The sequence below is a fragment of the Adiantum capillus-veneris genome, chromosome 6 (genome assembly GCF_014529385.1).
Source record: "Adiantum capillus-veneris isolate H3 chromosome 6, ASM1452938v2, whole genome shotgun sequence".
Lineage (NCBI taxonomy): Eukaryota > Viridiplantae > Streptophyta > Polypodiopsida > Polypodiales > Pteridaceae > Adiantum > Adiantum capillus-veneris.
This window is the reverse complement of record NC_140936.1, coordinates 64,078,945-64,092,859: the sequence shown is the minus strand read 5'-3', so window position 1 is coordinate 64,092,859 and position 13,915 is coordinate 64,078,945. Positions and strand designations below refer to the sequence as shown.

General features: G+C 47.0%; 1 protein-coding gene across 1 annotated transcript in view; it reads left to right on the top strand.

Moving 5' to 3' along the window:
• Positions 1–178: 178 nt before the first annotated feature.
• LOC147455620 (uncharacterized) overlaps positions 179–13,915 on the top strand; it is a 32,090-nt gene continuing 18,353 nt past the window's right edge. The window contains exons 1-3 of the mRNA XM_086515291.1: positions 179–332; positions 2,550–2,554; positions 2,787–2,902. Of these exons, the coding sequence (XP_086371417.1) occupies positions 179–332; positions 2,550–2,554; positions 2,787–2,902 (275 nt within the window). The remainder of the gene's footprint in view (positions 333–2,549; positions 2,555–2,786; positions 2,903–13,915) is intronic.

Below are 13,915 nucleotides of genomic sequence, written 5' to 3'. Positions count from 1 at the left end.
GCACACACAGAGCTCTGATACCAATATACCGCAGGTGCAGTAGAAGAGTTTAAGGATTTAGCTCGGATCTAGTATTATGCACAAACACAAGGTTACATCACGTCACTTGAAAGAGAAACTGAACTGAACACAATGAACGAGAGAGGCGCACAGAGAGAGAAAAGAGAGACGACACGGCATGTCGGGTCCCAACCAACCTGAAGGACCTCCTTACTCTGTTGCCAGAGCAAGTACTTTCTTTTATTACTTGCACAATGTTGATACAATGGCTAAATGTTGGAATGCTGACGGGAACTTGATGCAGGTGCTTGGTACTGCTAGGATGCTAGTGGGTACTTGCTAGGGATGCTTGATATTGCAAGGCTGAGGCTGAGTACTGAAAATGGTAATAATCTTGTGTTGGTGATCTGCTACTAATAGCGATAATGGGGCTGAAATCTGTAGATGCTGAAGGCTGAGATTGATGGTGCTCAGGGCTGAAAAACGTTGGTGATGAGACTGAGGGCGATCTAGGCTGAAGAACGCTGGAGGGAGAGGCTACAAAACGCTGAGTCCTACGGGTCCTTTGGTACTTGGTGCTGCGGTCCTGACTTCTGCTTCTCCTTCCTTAAGCGATGACCCCAGGTCACTTATGTGTTCAAATAATGCTAGGTCGAGCAGCCACTAAGGAGACTCCACGATTTTGATAGAATAGGCTGAAATGGTACTTATTTTTATTAATGGTTAAGAGACAGTTCACATGCTCACATGCCTATATGTCGAAATGACTGTACTGTGCAAGAGAGGGTATGCAACTATGACCTGCCTAGGCATGCACGTCCTGTTAGAGACTCACAAAGTGCCAGGCTAGGTCCTAAGCTAGTCTACGATTGATGCTAGACTGTAGCAGTAGCTTGTCCACCTGGCACAGGTGTAGTGCACATGTGGCAGCCGTCTAGAGATGGAACTCTGTCTCTCTCTCTCTCTCTCTCTCTCTCTCTCTCTCTCTCTCTCTCTCTCTCTCTCTCTCTCTCTCTCTCTCTCTCACACACACACACACACACACACACACACACACAAAAATAAAAAATAAAAAAATTATTCAAGTTGTTTCGAAGTGATAAAGTGCTACAAAGTTTTGCAAATTGTAGTTATCTTTTTGTTTCCATCCGATCACTCGCCAGAAGTGATTGCAGTAGTATCAGAGCTCAACTTGCTTGCTTGGCCTTTTGCAAATCAAAGCACGATCCTAACAATATGGATTGGGAACATGGAGATTGTACATAATTTTCTTTTTTAAAGGAGAGAAACCGGTTCTTTAGCAACCTACAGATGAAAGCTATAGAGCTGGATGAAGAAGAAACAATAATAGGAGGAGGAGAAGAAACATAAGTTCGTTTTTGCCCTAAAAAGCTCTTAAAAAATGTCTCTTCAGGTTTTTCAGTGTTGCAAAGGCCTCTAAAACTCTCTTCAATGGTTAAAAATTTGAATATGCAATAGAAGTAAAAGTTGATCCTCTCTATGAGCCCTACACATTGACACAAACGGATTTTGATTCCGATAACTTTGAAAAATTAGGGTTTTCAGCAGTAAATATGGGCTTCTGTAGAAAATTTTAACATGTGTCAAATTACTATGTTTGGAAGCTCTTGTTATTTGTGTACAGATAAATGGTAATAGGAGCGAGGAACATGCATGTGAAAGCAATTGGGAGCGACGACGGCCTAGCAATGAACCCGATAATGTTTTGATTGATGATAAGAACCATGAATTGTGTTTTGTTTTCTGAAATTTGATCGAATGTATGATGATGAGGAATGATGAATGATAAAATGAGATTCTAGTGCGGCAAGATTCCTATCTGGATGAGATCACCGGATAATGTTGTGAGCGCATCAAAAGTTCCTGAAGGATGAGATGGCTACACAGGGATCTAGGTGCATCAAGAGTTCTCGATGGATGAGATGACTAGATTGAATGATTGAAACACAATGAGTGTATGAGTTGTGAACTGCATGTTCTCTGAATGTACTATCTCTAGTACATGGGTACATAGAGTCAGTGTCTATTGAAGAATTTTTTTGTCCTTTAGCTGTTTTGCAGATGTAATAGAGAACAATTATTTTTCTCTAAGAGAGATTACGAGGTTTCTACATCAGGTTTTCAAAGCTGTTGTCCTCGAGCCTCCTTCACTGTCTTCCTTAAGTTCCCTTTAGCTCTCACTTTCAGGAGCCACCTTCAATGAGTGGGCTGGTTTCTACCTTGGGTGATAGCTCTTTGTTGGCTCCAGTGCAGTGATTTGTTACACATGCTCCAATGCAGTGCTTTGTTGCACATTTTGTGGCATCCTCTTGCAGTTTCTTGGTGATGTCGGATATCTCCTCTCATCTTCATCACCGACAACTCTCTTGCCATTGCAGATGTTCCTTGTCCTTTTCACTGCTGCTACCTTTTGATGGTTCCGATTTTTGATTTGCATTGGAGGAATTTGCATGGAAGTGCCTATCTTTTAGAGGCTGCTGTCATCCTCACTCCATTGAGCTTGCGGGGACACTTTTTACTCTTTTTAGGAGAGGTTTTTACCTTGGTTTTCGGTTTTTACAGTTGCCATGTGGCTAGTTATTTCCAGTATTTACAATTTCTAGATTATTGCCTTTGGGACTGCTTTGTAATCAATGTACTTTCTCTCGGAATCGGCACCATTTGAGGGAGAGAGAGAGAGAGAGAGAGAGAGGAGCTTGAAAAATCTAGTATTTATATCTCCATATTGTTTTGGGTTATGAATGTGAATTTTTTATTTTTTGTAGCCAATGGAGAGTGCAACGCCCAATGAGATTGCCGGCTTTTGTGTGGGTGCTGTCATCGTTCCGGCAGCTCCTGCGGCTCCACGGGTGGACCTATATATTGCTCAAAGTCAACGGAGGTAAGTTTCGACCTGTGTATCCCTCCACTTCCCTCCCTCCAAGCTTCCCCCTTTCTCTTTTTTTTGACATTTCAAAACACAACACATGTTGATGTGCTCACATCCTCGTACACACACACACACACACACACACACATGAGAGAGAGAGAGAGAGAGAGAGAGAGAGAGAGAGAGAGGGGTTATATTAATGTCCTTTAGAGGCCAAAGGGGGCCTGCTGGAGAGATCAAGTACATTTGGGTTTACATTCCACTCTGGGTATGCCTTGGAAGGCATAAAAACAAGGGAGGAAAAAACGTACAACTAGCTTCTCACAACTCTTATGACTCATAAGAGGAATGTGGTTACAACAAAATGGCTATATCTTTAAGAAAGGCTATATATTTAAGAAAAAAGGAAGGAAGGAGAGAGAGAGAGAGAGAGAGAGAGAGAGAGAGAGAGAGTCACGTGCACATCGAACCCTATGTGCATGTGGACAAACTATACCTCCTATTTCTAGGGTTTAGGACAATGTAGGAAGTGTTTTAACTTTTGGCACCCTTGTAAGCCTGTACGCAGGATGTGCATGTCGAGGCACTTTAGAGTAACTGCAGATCCTCTGATTGCACATTCCATATAGCACCACTAGTACCAAGCCTAGGCAAGAACCGCATATGAAGCACCTCTTATTAATAGTTCACCAACTTATTAATAAGTGACATTTTTGCATCATTTTTAGAATTGTGGGATTTTTAAGTTGGATTGCCTGACCAGCTTTTACCCCAAATATAGGGTCACTTCTCAAGCATAAGTCAGTACCCTCAGTACCAGCACCAAGTACCCGCAATACCTCAGCCTCTCTAGCGTTTTTGCACCATATCAGCCCATCAGCATCAGCGTTTTCAGTTTTCAGCCATATCCTTGTCGCATCGTCGCAGATCCATCCATTAACATTAGCGTTTTCAGATTTCCGCATCAGATCAGCCAGCATTTTCAGATTTAGCCCTTAGATCAGCCAGTGTTTTTTAGTTTTGAGCCCATGCCGCCATTGGCGATGGCAGATCAGCCCATAGCCTCATCGCCATTGCAGATCCCAGTCAGAAACCCTAGCGTTTTTGCATTCCGATCTTTAGCCTCGCAGATGCAAGCATCTTTCCACTAGCATCTTAGCATCTAGTACCATTGTATCAACATTTGTGCAATCTAAAGCAAATACCTCTCTAGTGATAGAGAGGGAGGCCCTTGGAGGGGGGTTTGGGACCTCATCTGGTGTCAGTCTTCTCTCTCTCTCTCTCCCTCTATCACTTACAACACCTTCTCTCACAGTATCATTCTCTTTTTCTTTCTAGTCTATTGCACAACTCAAAGGAAGTCTTTCAATCATTAAAAGGAACCTTCAGTACGTATTGAGTACTCATCTTGAGCACACACCATATATCACTTCCACTGCACATAACATTGGTATCAGAGCTCGTTGGCAGTGTTCGGTATCATCACTCAAGAAAAGAAGCTAAAGAGTCTCTCTCATATTTTATCTCAAAGAATCTTCGTGTCCCGACCTCGGACTTATTAGCCACTCCCACCCTTAGTTCATCGCACATTGGGCGCTCTCCCGCCTTCATCGCTCTATCTTAAGGGACCTAGGTGTCGCCAAGGGGCCCACATAGAAGGGGTTAGGTTTTTTTTTTTAAAAACCTAACCCAATCAACTTGAAGAGCACCGCCTGAGAGGCCTAAAACCCTGTAAACAGACAAAAGCGTGAGGGCTGACTCTGTTGTCCCAGATTTTTGTAAATTGCGCTGATGTGTTGATGTGGCATGTTCTACGGATTTTTGCATTTTATGTTGGGTTGATTGCATAGTTACCGGGGAACGCATTCTTGGAGACATGGAATGCTGGAACGGCGTTCCGAACATGCAAGGTGACGTGGAACGGTTTGGAACGGCTGGGCGTTCCGGATGCAATGTTGGTACCGGAACGGTTGGGGAACGGGCAGAATTAGCAATTTTTATCAAGTTCAAAGTTTGAAATATGGGAGCCTTAGAGGGGAGCAAAGCTTATAAAATGCACCCCTCCTCACTCCTTTCCTTCACTCAAGTCTCATGCTCTTACGCTCAACCAAAGCTCTAGCCTTTCAAGTTTCAAGCTCTCTCTCTCCATTGCTCTATGGTCTACCCTCAAGGCTCAAGCTCTCAAGCTCTCTCTCCCTTGCTCTCAAGGAGTGAAGCTTCTCTCTCAAGCTCTCAAGGAGTCAAGACTCTATTGTGAAGCCTCTCTCTCAAGCTCTCTATCTCGATTCTCAAGCTCTCAAGGAGTCAAGACTCTATTGCGTATGTACTAAGACCGCAGTGCCGCGCATCACCACACGACGCGATCAAATCATAATAAGGTCGAATGGTCTTCAAATCGTGTTTTTTGTGAGTATTAGAGTCAAAGGACTCTTAACACTACTTGTAATTAAACACACAACGCTAAAAATTCATTATTTGGGTGTTTTTATGCCTCCCGTTCCACGCCGTTCTCATTCCGTTCCCATTCCGTGTTCCGGGTAACTATGGTTGATTGTTGCTAGCTTTGACGCATGCTTTATGAAGCAGATTCTTTTGGAACTATCTGCTTCTAGAATTGAAGCTTTTGGAAGATAGCTCTTAGGGCTCTACTTTTGGGCATCCCTTGTAATGCTTATAAGTGCTTGCCCAGAGGGCCAGTCTTTAGAGAGCTTCTGGACGGAGAGTCTTTGAGAGAGTTAGACCCTCGAGGTGTTGTACCTTTGTGAAGCAATAATAAAGAAATACCGGAAGGGGCGCTAGTCTTTGGGGCTAGTGCATCTGGGGACGGAACTTTGTCGTATATATATATATATATATATATATATATATATATATATATATATATATATATATATATATATATATATATATATATATATATATATATATATATATATATATATATATATATATATAGTTCAATTATTTGTTTGTGTGCTGCTATTGATTTCTTACTTGGAGTGTCCAAGCCTACGAGAGTGGTATTAAAGCTCAAACGCTTCTTCTTCTATGAAGAATCCGATCCTTTGTGCAGCACACATGGGTTCTCGCAAAGAATCCAACAAAGACGACACCCCTCGGATTGTTGGTCTACGGGGAGATGAAGAAAAGAAAAATTTCAATAGGGGAACAGTGGAAACCAACGAAGATTTTGGCAAATTTTTCGAGGAGTCAGTAGAGTTTGATAAATTTCCGACGGGGAATCTTGATAGAGCGGAGTACAAGTCAACTGTAGGTTGACACTTGCATGAAAAGATTGATCAAGTCCTCCAAGGACCTAGATTATGTGGATCCACCTCAAGAATTACAAGCTTGACAAGATTCCCTTTAGATGGCGAGAGGCTGTCGATTCTCCTTAAGTCGGTAATGAAGCGAGTGCAGATAAGCAAAAACTGTACTCACAAAAAGAGTTTGACAAAGCTCTTGAAAAGAAGACAAACCAATTGATGAAAAGCTTAAAGCACTCTCAAAAGAAGAGAAAATCAGGTAATGTCCCCGGTTATTTGGGCCGGAAATCGACTTTTGAGGTGGTAAGTATATCCAAGAAGCGAAGAGTGGGAATTGGCTCGTCGCTACTGTGCGTTCCCCCCTTGCTTCGCCCCTACCCTGCAGCGTGCACCTCGCACTTGTCGCCTCCCCCTCCATCCCGCTGCCTCTGCTTGCCCCTGCGCACCAGCCCGCTCCCCCCCCTCCATCCCGCTGCCCTTGTCCTCTGCCCTTGCTGCCCCAGCCTGTCTCTGCCAGCCTGCTTCCTCCCCATCCTGCTGTCGCAGCCCTTCTCCTCCACACACACACACCCCCCTTGCCCGAAGGCCTCACTTGTTCAGCTCTGCAGTAGAGTCTTCTATGGGATTTTACCCGCCGAGCTCTCTGGTGCTTGTCTTCACACCCCCCCTCTCCTGCACAGCAGCAGACACAAATGGAGGCTCATGCTCCGTCCCAGAGGGACTCCTCAGAAGCCCCCTCGCCCGACCCTGCAGAGCCCACCATTAGACTTGCTCTTTCACCGACTGAGTAAGCGAGCCTCGCAGCAGAGGTGGAGCGCCTCCAGGCAACCTCCATTATCTGCAAGATTCTCGGCACCCGACCCAGCAGAGGAGAGCTGCGTGACCTTGGAAAAAAAATTGGGGATCGGATTTCCCGTAGAAGAGAAATCAGCCGTCCTCTGGCTTAGAAGCAACTGAACCGTCGGGCCTCCCCAACTGACTAACCTTAACATGCGTATGCCGAGGTCCCACTGCCTCGAAGAAAGCACCAGTCACTCTCTCACCCACCTGCGTCCACTGAGATGCCTGTCGATGGAAAGCAAACTCATGGCGCCGCTCCTCTGTGCTAACAAGCTCCTGGCGAGCCTGCTATAACTGCTCCTCCAACCAAGGACTGTCTGGATGCTGCTCCTGCATCATCTGCAAGGAAGCAACGCCCTGTCTGAGACGCTGCTGCTCCTCTCTCGCTGCAGCCAGGCGAGCCAAAGACTCCTGGAGAAAGAAACGACTAAGCTGAGCTAGTCCTGATGCCACTCTGTCAGCAGGAGAATCATGCATGTCCAAGCTCTCTAACCAAAGAGCCTCCACTTGCTCTCTGAGTGCAGAGTCCAGCAAGACCCTCTCAGGGATGCGAAGCATCGTGCTCCCCCTACTCTGCCTATCTGCCACTGTGAGGATCATTGGTGCATGGTCCGAGAAGGAAGTCCCTGCCAGAATGCCAATTGTCCCACCCAAGTCACAAAAAAGGTCACTAGTGTAGAAGCAATCTATCTGCGATAGATTCACTCCTCCCACTGTGCGGTCTGAACGAGAGAAGGCCAGGCTGTCTGGGAGCCTCACAAAGCTAGAGTGCTGCCACACATCCAAAACCCTCAGAGTCATACAAAACTTCTCCCAAGCTACCATCTCAACTCCATGCACAATAGTGCAGCTACCACCAATCCTGTCAGAAGGGTCCTCCAACATGTTGAAGTCACCCCCTATGCACCACTGCTCTGCCTGCGGCGGCAGAGACTCAACAATCTATGACCAAAACTCTGCTCGTACACTTGCCACATTGGGCGCATATATGTTCAGGAAGCCCACAAGGCAACCCTGAACCTGCATAGTGATCCATTGAACCCTGCCTGGCACAATAATCCTTCTGTCCACAATGGCCTGATGTAAAGACTCCGCAATAGTCATACATACCCCACCTTGGATGCCTCCAGGTCCAAAAACAACTGACCAAAAAGTATCATATCGTCCACGCAAGAGCTGACCACATCGTCTAATGCGGCTCTCACGCAGATGATGCTCCTGTAGCATAAGGAGATCAATCTCTCCTCCCACAAGGCAACGCTGAAGCTCCTAACGCAATCGGCCCCTCTGACGTTGAAATTGGGGCCCACTTTATCCCTGCACGTTCCATGAGACGATCCTCATGGGGAGCGAGAGAGAACAGATGCTGCCGTAGCAGCTAAACGCGCTATCTTCGAGGCTGGCTTGGATGGGGAGTAATCCGCATCTGAGCGTCCTCTAGATAGGCGTGACTGCAAAGAGTGCCTGGCCCAAGCCCAAGTAGACCGAGCCATGCGTAAAGCAACCTCCTCTGTCCAGGAGTCCTCATGAATGTGTACATAGCATGGCGGGCACTGCGTATCAGCAAAGAAGTGAACCACAACGTGTCTACATCCTGCTGCATCTAGAGGGGTCACAACAAACTTGGCCAATGGCCACAGAGTCTGAAGCATGTCTGGAACTCCTAGGTCTCCCATGTGGTGAGAGAACTCTAGGGCCTGTGTTTGGAGCCACTCCAACACTGAGTCGAGAGTCCACTCACTCTGGTCCCTACCGCAAAGGGGAAAAGAGAAGCCAATCGCTGAGTCCAAGGCCTTTATCCCCCTAGCTGCAAGGAACAGAACATGAACCCTGCAGCAGCAGGCTGCCTCATGGTCTGCTGAGGAGTCGCCAAGAAAGTGTGTAAAGTCGTAGTCAAAGAAGTCCAATCGGCGCCGAATGTCGAAGCTGATCAAACCACGAGGGACTGCTGCAAAGGGAGACGTTTGTACCTGTAGAAAGGGTCGCAAGAAAGGCCGTCCCTCTCTCGCCAAGCGACTCGTGGCAAAGGCGCTGCCAAGAGATCTCCTAGCAGCCGGGGATGGCCCTGCCCCCTGGGTCGACTGTGGAACTGGAGCGGGAGGGGGGTGTAGGAGCAGGGGGAGGGGGAATTGGGGAGAAGAGGAGCGAGGGGGATCGGCAAAGGTAGAGGGGCGAGGAGGAGAGGCGGCGGGAGCAAGAGGCAGGGGGGAGGCTCATGAGGAGGGGGGGAGCTCGGGGGGAGGGGGGGCTGTCGAGGGTGAAGCTGAGGTGGGGGTTGGAGTAGGGACCTCGTCCTGCTCAAGAGGACCGAATCGGTTCCCCGTGGGAACCCACTACTGCTGGGCAGGCGCTTGAGAACCACCCTGAGTGCCAGGCTATCGTTGTGGCCACTGCCGTCGTCGACCACGAACCTGCTGCCATCCCTCCTCCACTGGAGCCCCAGACTCGGAGGGTGGCTCTGCTTGTGTGCTTTGTCTCTGCCTGTGGGGCTGCTGGCCAGCCCTTGCAGGCTGGGCCTGGGCCTGGGCCTATGGTGTAGGTGGAGGCCTCCTCCGTGGACAGGCCTTCGCAAGATGGCCCATCTGTCGACAAATGAAGCATTGATTCGGGAGGCCCGAATAGTCCACACTCTGTCTAAACCAACCCCCACTCACCCGAGGAAGTAGGATGACCTTCGGGAGAGTGTGAGTATCCCTAACCAGAACGCGAACTGAGGGAATGCCGGCCACCTTGGCAGCTACTGAGGCTGCCGTGCGAGGTGTCTCCAGGACAATCCCAATCACTGAGTCTATCCTGGACAAAAGTGGTAGGTACTCCCTCCGTAAACCAGGAAAGCAGACGGAGATGGATGTCTGCCTCCTCTACCAGAATATCTGAAGCAGGGTCAAAACCATGTCTCCACTGTCGAAAGTGGGCTCGAACTGCTCGGATGGTCAAGGGACTCATGGCGATGACCTTGGACGCCATCTCGGAAGTCTCAAACTCGATCTGATAGTAGCCTCGTCCGAGGATCTGAACGTCCAAGATCTTGCCCACCTCTGCGAGATCCGCGGCACCTATGGCTTCACGCAAGGATCAGTCGACTCCCTCTGCATGTGGAGATGCGGGCAGTGATCACAACGAAGATTCCGGTAGAGAGTATGGCCCGCCTCGGCCTACTGAGGCGGAGCAAAGAGAGATGAAGCGTCGTCAATTGATCGGCAATGTAACAAAGATGATGCTCAGTTTTGAGAAGGATCCGAAATTGGCAAAATATATGAGCGAGACTTCTTTTCAGGAAGTGCATGCACAGTGGCAGAAAACCACTACCACCCCTAAAACCCGCTCTCAAGAAACCTTCTGATCAAAAACATTATTCAGAGAAGGAATTACAAGAGGTGGTTGATGCACGGATTGCTCAGCTTTTTGACGCGCAAAAGAAAGCCAAAAAACATGGCAAAAAGCAGAAGAAAAGCACTGACTTCCCGGGATATTTGGGTCGTCAGTCGACTTTTGACAAGGCAAAGAAACAGAAGAAGCGTGTTCGATTTGAAGGAGTACCCAGTTCTTCTGCTTCTTCTTCTTTTGACAGTTCTTCTAGCTCTTCAGATTCGAGCGAAGAAGACAGAAAAGGTAAAAGGCGAAGCAAGAAACGAAGCTTCGGAAAGGGCAAGAAAAAGGCAAAGAAGGCTAAATCTTGCCCCGAGACTGACAGTTCTATTGAGGACTCGTCTACAGACAGTTGAGATTCTGATGATGGAAACTCTTATGCGAACAAGAAGAATTTTTAGAAAGCCAACCAGTATGACTTTCTCGAAGATAAAAGCAAGAAAGTCCGAGAGTTTAAGGAAGGTGGCCACTCGATCAAGTTTGATACTTTTTCATGATACTCAGATGCTTCGAAGGCTTTGTCTTTTATACAGCAGTTTGACATCGCTTTCGCGGGAGGACGCTATTCAGAGCACTCCAAGATTCGGAGAGCTGCCTCTTACCTTAAGGGGAATGCTCGTACTTGGTGGTCCACGCTTCTTTTAAACAAGACTGCGCCAATTAAATGGCTGAAATTTAAAAAGCTTTTTATTTCTTCTTGGTTGACCCAAGAATATGAACGAGATATACGAGCTGCTTGGAACCATCTTCGGATGAACAAGAAAGATACAATCAATGCTTACTGTGAAAGATTCTGGAGCTCTTTTCTACCCGCCTCTTCATTCAAGAAGATCTCGTTCAGAGAACAGATTGAGCGGTTCACCTTGGGTCTACCTACAGAGATCCGAGATCACTGCTTGGAGTAGAAGTCAGCTTCTATTCAGGAGTTGATGAGTCGTGCGAAGCGGGGCTTTGCCATTCACTCTGGCAGTCTCACCTACACCACAGATGAGGCCATGACACAACGAGCCGAACAGACTTCTGGGAATGAAAGTAGAAAGAAAAAGAGAAACCCAGAGAAAAAGGATGCACGACCCAAGCTTACTCCTCAGGAGCGAGCTTGATTCATCAAGGAGGGGAAGTGCTTTGGATGCGGAGAACATGGACACATCTCCGCGAAGTGCCCTAAAAAGGCAAAGAAAGAACAGAATGATAAGGACGACGACAGGCCTGAGAGTTCGACAGCAGCTGAGGAACGTGGATGAAAAGGCAAGATGAAAACAGGACTGCTTCCAGATTGTGTGGGTACCGATCCTGACACCATGGATGAGAGTACAGAACTTTGCCGAGCTTGGGGCAAAGTGAAAGATCAAGAGGCCCTGATTTTCTTTGATGGAGGAGCCAAGGCCAACTTCATTTCACCAGAATTGGCGACGCGGCTCGAGATTACTCCCGATCGGATGGGACCACTTGCGGAGGTAGTTCTAGCAGCACCTGGCAGGGACGTAGCCATTACAACTGTCATTGGCAAACTTCGGTTGCTCAGGGGTATTTGGGGCATGAGGACTTCTTCATAATGCCTTTGGAGGGTTGTGATGTTCTCTTAGGGATTCCTTGATACCACAAGAACATCGCCGTGGTCGACTATTGGGCAAGAAAAGCGACTTTGACTACAGAAAAGGGAAAAACAATTGTACTTGATATCAAACTGAAGGGCGAGTCTGTACCTATTGTATCGGCTTCGGCCATTTCAAAATTAATGAAATCCAGTCTGTTTGCTTACTCGATCTTTATGAAAGAATTGAGCGATAAGGATAGGACAAATATGTCTAAACTTGATAAAGAACGCCAAGATTTTCTCCACTCTCACGCTGATTGCCTCTCAGAGGGCCTACCAGGAGAGTTACCACCTGCTCGTCCTGAAGATCATACCATTGATATGATACCTGGAAGCACACCACCGAACCGGCCACCTTATCGTGTGAGCCAAGCACAGAATGAAGAGATTATGAACCAAGTGAAAGATCTCTTGGAAAAGGGTCTTGTCCAAGTACTTCACCGTATTGCTCTCCAGTGTTGTTGGTTTTGAAGAAAGACAGATCTTGGAGGATGTGCATCGATTATAGAGCTCTCAACAAAATCACCATCAAGAACAGATTTCCGATTCCTAGGATCGATGATATACTCGACAGGTTACAGGGATCCTTTTGCTTTAGCAGGATTGACTTGAAGAGTGGATATCATCAGATTCGAATCGCGCCGGAAGACGTCTACAAGACAGCCTTTCAGACGACTTTTGGGTTATTTGAGCTTTTAGTGATGCCTTTTGGCTTAACCAATGCTCCTGCGACATTTAACCGGATGATGGACATGATTTTTCGAGAGTACAGACTATTTGTTGGCACTTTCTTTGACGACATCATTGTTTTCTCCAAGAATGAGGCAGAGCACAGAGATCATCTGCTTCAGGTCTTTCAGGCATTTACGAGATCACAAGTTAGTGATAAATGCAAAGAAAAGTGATTTTTCCTACCAGAGATACACTTTTTGGGACACATTGTCTCAGCAACTGGAGTGCAAATGGACCCGGCCAAGATAGAGACTATACGTGATTGGCCCGATTTGAAGAATGTCCATGAAGTGAGAAGCTTCTTGGGACTGTGTTTGTACTACAAGCGGTTCATACGAAAGTTTGCAGAGGTTGCTTCCCCTTTGCATGCCTTGACACAGAAAGGAGTCCCTTTCTTGTGGGGATCCACAAAGGTGACTGCCTTTTAGACATTGAAAGAGAAATTGACTACGGGACCAGTTTTGACTTTGCTGGACTTGCAGAAGTCATTCGAAGTATATTGTGATACTTGTGGTTGTAGTCTGGGTGTGGTCTTGATGCAAGAAGGCCATGTCATTGCTTACGAGAGCCGATTGTTCTCTAGGCCGGAGATGACAGCACAAATATATGAGAAAGAGCTTTTGGCGGTTATCCATGCTTTTACTCAGTGGCGACATTACCTTCTCGGAGTGGATTTTCCTATCTTCACAGACCATCAGAGTTTGCGCTACGACCACAGTTTCATTTCCAGATTGTCCATGTTCAGGGACAGAAGAATGTGGTGGCAGATGATTTGTCTCGGAAGCCGTTGGTTCTGGCTATTTCCACGATACATCATAGGAACTTCGAGGATATGGTCGATCAGTATGCCACAGATACAGATTTTGCAGATATTTCACACGGATACGGGATGGGGAGACAGTAGCTGGATACTCTCTTCGGGAAGGCTACTTGATGAGAAAGACTATGTTGTGCGTTACACAGCCGTTGAGGGAAAAGGTTATGACTGAATGCCACTGTCCACCTTTTACGGGTCACCGCAACATTGCTACCACCATGAAGGGGGTAGAGAGATACTTCTTTTGGCCGAGACTCAAAAAGGATGTGGAAGAGTTTGTGCGCAGTTGCGTAGTATGACAGAAGGTCAATTTTGACAGGCATAAGGCACAGGGATTGTTACAGCCTTTACCCATACCCACCCGCCCCTGGGAAAGTATTGCAATGGATTTCATTTTTGATCTC